The sequence below is a fragment of the Chenopodium quinoa genome, unplaced genomic scaffold (assembly GCF_001683475.1).
Source record: "Chenopodium quinoa cultivar QQ74 unplaced genomic scaffold, ASM168347v1, whole genome shotgun sequence".
NCBI classification, from domain to species: Eukaryota; Viridiplantae; Streptophyta; class Magnoliopsida; order Caryophyllales; family Amaranthaceae; genus Chenopodium; species Chenopodium quinoa.
The window spans coordinates 133,776-146,063 of record NW_018744970.1 but is presented as its reverse complement, the minus strand read 5'-3'; the positions used below and the strand labels follow the sequence as shown (position 1 = coordinate 146,063).

General features: G+C 38.9%; 1 protein-coding gene across 2 annotated transcripts; it reads right to left on the bottom strand.

Moving 5' to 3' along the window:
* Positions 1-2,512: 2,512 nt before the first annotated feature.
* Positions 2,513-8,365, bottom strand: LOC110706461. 2 transcript variants are annotated; one of them, XM_021884381.1, is made up of 7 exons: positions 8,092-8,365; positions 4,802-6,520; positions 4,610-4,688; positions 3,821-4,221; positions 3,191-3,289; positions 2,983-3,083; positions 2,513-2,865 (listed from the first exon to the last, which is right to left on the bottom strand). In XM_021884381.1, exons 2-7 carry the CDS (start codon positions 6,497-6,499, stop codon positions 2,760-2,762), a joined length of 2,484 nt encoding a protein of 827 aa, XP_021740073.1. In that variant the 5' UTR covers positions 6,500-6,520; positions 8,092-8,365; the 3' UTR covers positions 2,513-2,759. The 2 variants fall into 2 exon arrangements, with proteins under 2 accessions (XP_021740073.1, XP_021740074.1); XM_021884382.1 differs by having other exon boundaries at positions 4,802-6,502.
* Between the last annotated feature and the right edge of the window lie 3,923 nt (positions 8,366-12,288).

The following is a 12,288-nucleotide window of genomic DNA, read 5'->3' as shown; positions in this document are numbered from 1 at the left end:
ACCAATCCTGTGCCACATCCTTGAGGATGGCCGAGAAACACCTGCACCAAGTGGCATCATCCACACATTGCAAGTACATAATATTACGATGCGTAGTGATGTGCTCTTCCGGGTTGCCCGTAGCATCATAGGCACCCACAACTACACTTTTCACTTTCGCGGGCTGAGGAGTGTTGAGGATCTCTTGAGAAAACGGAGGCGGCTTCTCTCTAAGGTTTAGCATGCGCATCTGCCACTCAATGGGTTGTGGCTGAGAAATCGATCCGGCAGGTAAGCAGCCTGGTCGAACGGCTGGCCGAACTGCCATACTGTCCAAAGACAAGAGGGTTAGTCAGCGGAAAAGTGTTAAAATTCTGGAGAGGCAGATATTGAAACGGCTGCACTGGAGCAATTGGAACTGGCGTTTGAGTTCGATGAGCTAAACTCCCACTGGTCCTGGCCGTGCTGGTACGCTTGGAGGGGTATGGTTTGAGAAATCATCTGCATTGAGGGGGTAGAGGCTATGTCCAAAAAGGCTATCCGTTCACGCTACTTGTGTCGGAGGTAATCTCTTACATCCTTCCAACGCCGAGACGGCTCAGTGTTCTCTTTCTAAGGCCGTCTGGCCTCAGCCGACTGCGATTTGTCAAGGGGTCGAGACATATCTTCCCTCGGCACACGCTCATGCCAGCGGTATGGGGTATTCCTAGCATCTTCGGCATTGGTCGATTTGCTCTAGGTTTTCTTTTGCTGGCCCTCTCCTTCTCTCTTGGGCGGCAGCCTAGAAGAAGATGGCCACTTAACCTCCATTTCCTTTCGGAGCTTGTTTAAAGCAACCAAGAGTGAACCAATAGTTACTGGGCGGTCCTCTTCCTCTTGGAATGAAGCAGTCAGAGGGTCGCTAGAATGAATTGTTGTGACTATGTTCTCAACAAAGTCGTCCTCGCCGGGGCGAGGGCCAGCACCTGGTGTATGGCCATCCATTGCCATAACGGACGAGTATCCCCACAGACGGCGCCAAATATTTTGGGTGATTTTTGGAATCCCTCGGGATACTGGTCACGCTCTGATCTGGCAACGGGATGCGAACACCTGCAAAACACGAATCTCCGGTTGTCGGAGATTCGCCTCTGAAAATCAAGTTAGTGATCGAAAACGGAATAAATGTAGAGAGAGAAAGTAGAGAGAAGTTGGAGCTTTTAGTGCTCTATTAAATGTTATGTCATGATCCCTCCCTCCCATCTGCAATGATTGGGGTATTTATAGGGGTAGGGATTTGTGCCCTTTAGGGTAAGTGACCTAGAATTTAAGGCCATTGATTGGTTGCACAATCATCGAAGGACATGTGTCCTCTGGGGCGCCGTTTTGCGGCATTCTAGCTACTTTTGGGCCTCCTTATGTAAGGGGCCTTTATGACATATTAGATTTCAGGTGCTCTCCTTGTTCATAATACGTGTCATCTTCCTGTGGTGACACGTGTCGCCCATTTATTGGGCCACGTGTCATCATTGGATTGGACCACGTATTTGGGGTATTTTTACCCTAAACTGTTATTGTATTTAAGTTTAGCCATATTACTCTAGTGTATAACGAAAAAAAAACATTATGAAGTCTACTACAAACCTCCCCAATCTTTAATTAGGTCTAGAATAGCAATATTGTGTATTCCTTATGTTTATGGTAGGCAATGGCTAAAGCCTAATGGCATTCGAGACTAGGGCTTAGCACGGATTGGATATTTGGATCCGAAAAATCAGTTATTTGATATCCGTATCCGATTCGAAAATTTTCGGATATCCGAATATATGGTATTTGAAAATTTCGAATCGAAAAGGTCAGATATCCAATATCGAAACATTTTAATAAATAAATACACAAAATAGATATTTATTGGAAAAACTGATTCGAACAATTAAATTCAAAAATAGAAAATCTAGAATCAACTAACCCAATCCAACACAATGTAAAACTAATTATATACTTCCTCCATTTCTATTTAGTTGACGTGTTTGATTTAGGCACATATTTTAAGAAGAGGAGAGAGAGTAAGAGAGAATAAAAAAAAATTAAAAAAAAAACAAAAAAAAACCAAGTGGGGTAGTTTGTAAATACAAGGTAAAAAATTTACTCCAAAAGGAAACGTGTCGACTAAAAAAAACTTCCTAAAAAAATATGTGTCAACTAAAAAGAAACGGAGGTAGTACATAAAAAATCATTTTAAAAAAAAACAAAGTAAAAAAAAGTACTCCGACTATCGAAGCAAGCTCGACGACGACATCGGGTTTGTAAGCCAAGAAAGTAAAATTCGGATACGGATTTTGGATATCGGATATCATTCGAATATCGGATATCCAAAATCCGTATCCGAATTTTTTCGGATCGACTATCTGATCCAAAATTGAATTTTGGATCGGTATCCATAATTTTCGGATCACATTTTCGAATAGTTTTGCTCAGTCCTACCCATTGTTTTTTTATCAGCTTTAGCTTGGTACTCCTGACTCTTGAGTTGCTTAAATATGACTTTCACGGTATAAATGGACTGTAAATATTACGGGAAAAATTGAAAAAGTTAAAGAAAGGAAATACAGGCCTCTTCCGGTGAGGCAAACCAAGCCAACATGTGCCGGAGTTGAAGGGCATAATCAGCTTTGTCGTCCAACATTACAACACTATTTACAATTACAACTACAGTTACTGTTACAATGTACTAATATATTTTGTAGGTACGTATTGCCCCTTACAAATATAGATTTAACAAGGGAACCAGTTCTATTAGCCTACAAAACCTCGACTTGACATAAGCTTTCTCCAGCTTCATCAGCAAATATAATTTTTTTCTCCTTGTGAACTGTACTTTTAGGAGGCGAAGGGCTGTGGTCATCCCTGGGAAATACATGAAATAAGAAATGTATAAAATGACGGCAAATAAATACTTACAAAATAAGCAATAAAAATAATATATACAAACATAAATAATAAGAATTAGAAGTGAGGATTTACTGCTTAGTCTCAGAGACGAGATTGTTCTGGCATATCTCTGAATCTGGGATGTGCTCATCATTCCTCTTTACAGAAGAAGCACCATTATTTCCAGTTAATTCCTGTTGGTTGACATAGTTAATTAAGGTTAATAACAATGAAGCATTTCCATATAAAACCAAAGTCTGTCCTCAAAAAAGTTGAAAAAGGTTTGAGATGGAATAATAACCATAATTTTGCAGAAACGAGTGCAATCCCTTGACATCATGGACAACCACTTCTTTGTTGCTTCCTCGATCTTTTTAACATTTTCAACTGCTACTCTGGCCTGAAGCAATTATAAAAAAGTGTACTGAGATTTTGGAATGTTCATTCATGCTTTCAGTTTCTGGCAAGAACGTTTAAAATTATGGACAATACCAGCATTAAAGGTATGCATGTTTTAACCTAATAATATGTACACCCAAAATTGAAGTACTTACATATATACAAGTATGAATGAGAAAGTCATGTTCATTTTGGAATAGAATTACATCACAACTATGTTTACCCTTGTACTTACACAACTATGGCCTATTTCTAAAATTTGCAATCACAAATTTAAAAAATGGATTAAAGCAATTTTCCCTGATCCCGGAGCATCCAACAAAATCTTAAATGAGCAATGGTATGCTTTTCAATGTTACTACATCAAAATAACACTGAAAACTCACTGAATTTCTTGTGCAAGACCAAAGACATTAGATGTTAATATGTGAACATACTTCCATAGAGAATTTCAAGCAAGCCATTTATTCTAGCTAAACAGCATAAATTAAATAAAATAGGTCTTACAAAGAACTTCGAATTGTCTATTTACCTTGTATTTGTTATGTCTTGATGTAGAGCACGTTAATGTATCTACAACCATTTCTTTCATTGAATGCAAATCTGACAAAAGTTTCAATGCAAGGCGTTCAGTATCGATCATCTGCTGCTGTGAGAATGCAATGGCATTTTTTGAGCAACTTTGAGAACTGCACACACTGGCAGCAGGTACTGATGAAGAAGCCCGAGGACCATTAACAGTGCCTTTCATAAGATAATTTTTTCTCTCAAATTTTCCTTTCTTCAGTATTTGCCTACTATTGGCTCTGATCTCAGTCGTACGTAATGCCTCCAGTCTTTTTGATGTAATGATAATCTGAGCTTTTTTAAAACTTGACTGTGAAGATGAATTGACCACACAATTCTTCTCAGGGAATAGTTTCTCCTTGCTAGCTATAGAGAAGAAGTACAAAAAAAATAATTTAAAAAAAAAAAAAAATCAGGCACCCTGAAACTGCTAAAGACTATGAAATCTAGTTTATTTATTATGACGCAGAAAACAATATTTAAAATTAATCAAAGCATGATTGTCCACGCTGGCTGCCTGATCTTTAAGCTTTCAAGAACTTTGTTGTGATTCCATTGCAGTCTATTTAAGATACACCACAATTGAGAAGCTCTGAATCCTAGCAAATCTTTTAACTTTTCAGCTTAAATATACAAGTAATTTTGTTAATTATGATCAACAAATTAGAGAATAGAACTAGTTGATAGACCAAAGTTCAAAATGTTTCATATTTAAGCTAATCAATAAAAATGGCATATGCTTTTATCAACTTACAAAGACTATGAGTATTGTCTTGTATTTCAGCACAATTCAAAGCCCTGCGTAATCTTTCTTTAGAATTTGGAGAAATCGACTGCAAAGAAGCAAAAATTTATGTTAAACTGATTTCAGTAATAGATTTTAAGTACAAGGTACTACTTTTCTTATTAGCCTCCTTTATGAGGCTTAGTTTGGGGATTCAGTCACCTTTCGGGCTGAAAAGAGCCTTTCAGGAGGTTGCTGCTCCAGCTTGTCTATGCAGCACTCTTCAGTTATTGCAGATCCAGTCTGTTGGTCAATAGCATTGCAAGGCTTCGGAGAACAGGTTAGAAGGGTAATAGCATCATTACGTAACGAAGATTGCTTGTCTTCGACTGCAGACTTAACATTGCACAAAAAATCCACACTATGGATCAAAGGCAAATGATTTTCACCGTGCACTGCTACTTCACAGTTCTTGACACCTCTTCTTATTGCTTTTGCTTCAGAACCTTGACTGTCATCCAAAGATCTACTAGCTTCACCATTAGTAACAAATTCAGTATTGTGACAATAACTCTTTGGATCCAGGGTAGATGCTGGTACCTCTTCAGTAATAGCATCAAGTATCGACAATTGTAGATCTTCAACTCTAGCTATAGAGGCACCCAGGGAAGCCATACAACTAACTGAAGAAAATTTATTATCACATTTTACCTCAGAAAGGTAATTGGTAGCAGCTTTTGTCACAACTTTTTCAACATCTTTATTTTCATTCGTTGACTCTATTGATTCACCAGGGTAGATGAATTCAGTAGTTTGATAGTCACTGTTAGGAGCCATAACAGAAACATATACCTTTGATGGATTTCCACCATGTAAAGGTTGGAGATTACGAGGAAGATCAACTTGAATATCAGAGCTATCAAATTCAAGTAAACCTGTTTCTGTAGGTTCATCACATGCCATAATATCAGTCATGTCTTCCTCTCTACTGGCTTCTGAGACACAAGATACCAAAGGCTGATGACTTACAACTAACGAATCATCTACCTTCATAACATCTTTAGTATCTAGAAATTCAGATATTAGTGGATTCTGAAGTATATCACTATCCAGATGTTCGTATGAAACTTGATTGAGATCACATTTTGAGATTCCAGAAGCTACAGGGTGCACTAGATAATCACATTTCGGATATACTGAATATGTATCAAGAACCTGATCTGGATAACAGTGTTCAATAGCTTTTACGGATTCACTAACAGTATATCTGGGGTCATCACTAAAAGTTAGGCTTCTGGCTTGCAATTGTGAGTAATCATGTAGATCATCTTCAACTTTGTTATTCAATGGCTTGCAGATTTTGCTGCTGACATCAAGTAAATCTAGATTGGCAGGTGTGCCCTTTGACCTACCATCTATAGTGTTAGTTGTAGACGATATAGAGTTGCACTTAATATCTCCTTTCTTTTTAGGTTTTCTTTTCATGAGCACCTTGCGCTTCAAACTACCAAGAGTTTCTTTAAGATCAAGATTGCCCTCTTCATTTCGATGGTCATCATTTTCCTTTTTAACAGTTGTCAAATCAATAGATCTTGCAGCTTTCCTTTTGTGACGTTTGCAGTTGTTTTTGATCTGCCTCAATGTCATTGCACCAATATCAAACCCATTCTCTTCTTCTATAGGCTCAACCTTAACCTCAGTCTTTACTTCAACAAAATCACGAGGCACAGCCAATGATCTGTCAGCTTTTGGACATTCTGTAAGTGAATCATGCCATTTTGAGTCAAAGGAAGAATAAATTTCTTCAATGCTCTTCAACTTGAGCTTCGGATTTCCTCGAGCAAGATTTAGGACTTTGATTATTTCACCACCTTTAATAATTGTGAAAAAGTTTAACTGAGTACAGCCTCTTAGCTCCATCAACTGTTGTAGAATGTAAGCCTATCAAATTAGAGGAAGACTGAGAATCTTAATCTAGATATAATGGAGAAAAAGACAGCAATACATACATTAGAGAGACTATATTGAAGCACATCCAATACATTATATAAAACAACACATTTTTACATGCAAAACACTTTCCTTAGCAATAAGGTGAAAAGGCAGTGCATAAACATATTATCTATGAAATACAATAACAAGTGAACATAAACTGGTGACAACTTTTAAGGTAAATGTTGCAAAAGCAATGCAAACCAAAATACGCACAAGACCCTCCAATACTGAAATATTTGGACAGGCAAGTTTAGGAACCTTTGTACACAAATAATCTAGCCTTGTAACATAAACACCATTTAAGAGTTTAATTATAATATGCTAAAATTCATTGGATAAGTAAATTAGTCCTTAAATATATTGCAGAAGCAGTGGTGTTTCCATGTAGGATTTTTAATTTTTTTGTTTAAAATGGGAATGTAGGATTGATCTGTATAGAAATTAGTGAAACATAAAGGAAGTGGGCTATTGAGCAGAACATATTAATGCAGCTTGGACACTTGGTGTTTTTATAAATCCCTCTATAAAGCTTATTAACAAATTGTTCAAAGAACTCTTGTGTTCGCTTGAGCTTGATTAATTAGACAAATTTTCTAGAATTTTCTCTTAATTGTTCTAGAACCATTACTCCGCTAAATTAGCTCTACATGCTCTTAGTTGGTTTTTTTTAAAAAAAAAAAAAATTTCTCTTACTGCATCAATAGGAAAAAAAAAGATAATACAACAAGTAGGATACAATTTGTACTGCTATTTGGTCGGCTGACTCAGCTCTTTCTACTCTTTTAAAGTTTTAACTTAGTTCAAAGTATAAGAAAAAAAAAATGCAATAAAATGTTTTAAAAGAGTTGGGAAAGTTGAAAAATTGTTAAATACATTCAGGCAGGCCAATTTTTCATACTGACAAATCCATAAAATCATAAAATCAACATACAATCCCAAATTCAGATCCCAGTAATACAACACTGACGACATGCTCATAAACTGTGAGAAGCGACATACAATTATACAACTATCTCTCTCTAATCAACCGATTATGATATACTCCGTATCCTGAAAACCAATTTGAGTAACAATACCATTGCAACGAGCATAAACACAATCGTCATTTACACAGCTCTTTTTCGATTAGAGATGTAACATAGTCGAATTATCTATAGATCTGATCTGCTATTAGTTCAAAACCAGAGAATCATAGAAATCTATAGCGGTAAATTTCGGCTTCAAAAATTTTTAAAACCCTAAAAATAAGTTTCAAATAATTCTGTGCCCGCCTAATTAAAATCAGGAAAATACAATTAAATCCTGACACTAAACCAAATTAAATAGATCAGTAAACAAATTAAAGGAAAACAAGAAATCGAACTACATTCAGACACCACAAATTCAGAAACCCTAAAATAAAAGCTTCAAACAACATGAGCTAGATAGTCCAATCGTTTGTAATAAACCCTAAATTAAGAGATCAGAAACGAAGGAAATGCAAGAAATCAAAGTAAAAGAGAAGCTAGTAGATGTACCAGCGAAGAAATCTAGCTGCAGAAGAGTTGAGCGTGCTTGAAAATCAGCTCGAAGAGAGAGAGAAAGTGAGATGAGGTTTGACTGTTTGAGTGAAGTTCGAGAAGAGAACGCGGGAGAGAGGGTAGGTATGAAATTTAAGGGGAATAGATCTGCCGCCTTTGGGGTTTTGGCGGGAGTTCAATAGGGGGCTTGAAGGCGGGCTATCCGGCCTCGTGTTTAATTATTACACTAAGTTAAAGTCCCGTGTGTAATGCACGGATTTTATAAAATTATTTAACAAATTATAACATTAAATTTAACAATTATATATAAACAAAGAATTACATTTATAAACGTAAAATAAACAATAGCTATATTGACATTTTTTTTTGACAATGATGCATGTAAATTTCTAAGGCTATTGATGTGTTAGACTTTGTAAATATGAAGAAAAAAAAAAATTAGGGTCTATTGATTATTTAGAACCCATGCTATATACCCTATCATATCCTTATTTTGATGACGTAGTTTGACATACACATTGGTTTATACAAGTTTAGTTAACTTTAACTTTAGTTTTCATTATGTAAAAATCAAATCTATATTATAATTACAGAGTCACTTGATATTCTCCAAAACCCCAATCCTCAATTCTCATGCACTCTCCTTTTTTTTTTTTTGACAATATCCTCCAAATAACTTCCATGTTTTTAAAAAAAAAAAACAAAAATAATCCTCCAAATAACTTCCACTTCTTTCCTTAAAAAAAAAATAAAAAAAATAAAAACACTTCCACTTCTACTATTTTTTAATTTTTAATTTTTTTTAATTTTTTTTAATTATTATATTTCCTAATGGCCCACATACTATCCATTTTAATTAATATTAATTAACAAAAAAATTACCAATTTTATTAATATACTAAGTATCAAAACAAAAATAGCACATTTTCTACGGTGGCCGATTGGAACACAAAAAACACTAACCCGATAACTTTTGCCCGAGCTGAGTAATCCTTACCCGACCAAATATCCCCTGACTGATTAACCCTTGATTGGGTAACACCTAACAGACCGAGTAACCCCAAACCGAGTAACCTCCGATCGAGTAACCTTTGACATATCGTGTAACCCCTAACTGACTGAGTATTTCCTAAACAAATAACCCGGCCACAAGATGTGGCCAACCACATACGAACACTAACGGAGTAACCCTTATAACACCAACGGGGTTACCTCACACTGATTGGATGAAACCTATAAAACAAATAAAGTAATTCCCGTAAGAGTTGGACACACGGTGTTATAATAGTTAGTTACCCTATCAAAATCAACTTTTCATATTTGAAAAACAATTTGTTATTAGATTTTTTTTAATATCATTTTGTAAAATATATATCCCGTGCATTTGCACGGGTACACTCTAGTTCTTAAAAATGAGTGAGTCATAGGTTTTTATTATGATATATAAGTAAGGTGAGGAAAATAATGAAACATCAAATACTCTTATAAAAAAAAATATTAGCATGAAATTAATATAGAAGTAAGGCTTTCCCAAATTATAATATTAGCATTGTTTTGGGTGTTTTTGTCCCTCGGGAGAGTTACAACACGAACACTGATCTGGCGTGAGCTGTACCTGCAAAACAAACAGAGACATCGGTTGGGTGGTGCTCCGCCTCCGACGCACAAGTTAGAAACTTGAAGGGAGAGAAAAAGGTGCGGAAATTTAGGTGGGTATCTGCTCGAATTCCAAACTCAGGTCTTTCTCTGATGTGAGAGAATGCAGGTGTAATCAATGATTCAATCTGTCCCCAAAGTGGGGAAATATTTCCCTATTTAAAGGGTCCTTGGAGAGTGTCCCCCTAGTTAGGTCACTTGACCTAACTTTCAGTGGGCTGCGCCGTAAAACGGCGCTTCTAGGGATTTGGGCCCTTGAAGGCCGCCATTTCAGAGGTGTATCTGAGGGCGCCATGTGTCAAGAGGATGTTAAGCCACGTGGGCCATCCTGAGCTCGACACGTGGCCTCCTCTCATAGGTCCACGTGTCTAGGGTATTTTTACCCTAAACATTTGCCCCTCACAGGTTGCACGTGCATATCACGTGGGGCCTGTGACACGTGTCCACCTTTCATAGGTGAACAGTAACGGGTAAAATTTTTGAATATCAAATCAAAGATTTCCCCCCGTTTTCACTTTCTATAAATAGAAAGTTACCTCCCCCTTTTTCTCACCTTACGTTCACATTTGACTTTTTAGAGAGAGAAAAAGAGAGATTCTAGAGAGAAGTTCTCTGCTTCCGTCTGCGTCACAGCAAGTTCAAACTTCTAAGTGCTAGCAGTTCAACACCCGGTTTACCGGCTGTAGCGGTTTTTTGATTTTTCAGAGAAAAAGCGAGGTAACCGCCTGTACCATTTTAGCTTTCCTCCCTTTCAATTTGTATACCATTTTTTCTCCGCCTGTATACCTAGATTTTTAGAGAATATAAATGAGTTCCCAATCCACTCACTCGGCACTGCCTAGGACACTCAGCTGATCCCCCGGAACGGCTGAGTCTAGAACAGGGGGTGCCTCTTCTGGACTTTCGAAACCAATATGCTCATCTCCAAATTCCTCCCTCTATGTGTCTGTGCAGGACACAATGGCCAGGACGAAACAAACGGCCAAGCGGTCTAAGAGTCGGCGCACTATGAGAGTGCCAGCCGATGAGGTTTTCCCAGACGGGGAACAGAGGGATTGGGAGGAGAGCGGATCTGACGGAGAGGCTCCTTCTACTTCCGAGAGCTCCGGGGCACTAGAGGGAGGCGGCAAGGGTACCGCCTCCTCTAATGAAACCGGCAACGCTGAGGTCGGCGAAGGGTCAAGGGCCGAATCTTCCGGCTCTAACCAAGACAATTTTGCGGCTGACTATCAGAAGCCGCCTAAAGTCGCCGACAACCCCAACCCATAAAGGACCCGGATGCTGCTTGGTAACATCGCCCTCCTCAATAGCGGATTCAGGGCCTTCAAGGAAAAACACCCCTTTAGAAGGGGTTGGGAGATTATCGTTCCCCCGGCTGATGTTGTAATGGCCTGGGGCGACAATATTGATCATGCAGATGACTACTTCATCTGCTACGAGGCGGTTATCGAAGCCGGCCTCCGGTTCCCACTCCACCTTGGGATTAGGAAAATCCTCAAGGGGTACGATCTAGGGGTTTGGCAGCTCACCCCCAACTCGTGGGTGAATATTCTTAGTTACATTGCCGCTTGCGAGCTTCAAAATATAAACCCCAGTTTTTCCGCCTTCGCTCATATGCACTACTTGAGCAAGGCTCCAGGCGGCCATGGGGCATGGTATACTCTGACCACCTTGCCCCAATACTTGATGACTTTGGACAAAGTGTCCAAATGGTCCGGGTGGAAGGACAAGTTTTATTTGGTTTCTTCCCCCACCCTAAGACACAACCGGACACTGCACCGGTACAATACTGAGCCGGCCCTTCTTGGACGTAAATGCCCTCTCCCGGCGCTATCTACTACGGCCCGGGAGCAAATAATGGAGCCGAGATTTTTCGAAACAACAACTGAGCCCATGGGGGATGGGACTCACATCATAGTACCCAAAAACTGGATTCCCCATCTGGACTTCTTCAAGGACGAGTGCTTCTTGTCCGCCTGCGGGCTGAGTACCATGTTTCCCAGGGGTAGAATATTTTTCATCTGGAATGATTGTTATTTTACTTTAATTGCAAACTTGCCGTAATTTCTTCTAACCATAAATTCTTGTTCTTGCAGACGAAGCCTTGAGAATGGTAGACTAGGTGAAGACATCGGCTAAGTCTGTGGCACTGCTGCGCAAAGAGGCGGCACTTGCCAAGAAGGCAGCAGTCGAGGCGAAAGACTCCAAGAAAGGTGGGGTAAGACCGCCTGACTTTATGTGTTTGCATATTTCCCTTTGCCGGTTGGGTATACTCACCCTTTGTTTATTTCTCAGGAGTCCAACAAGAACATTCCACGATCCTTCTCCAAGCTGCTCAAAAGGCAAGGAGGCAATCTGGAGAAACAATCATCTGCCCAATCCGATCATCCAACGACCGGGGGCAAATCGCCTGCTGCAATAAGTTCTGAGCGAAAGCTCGGAACGCTCGCAGCAGAGAGCGCCGGATGCCACTACGGCATCGAAGGGTGGCGAGCCACCTAATGTTGCAGGCGGTGCGGCAACGCCTGGGGAGGAGCA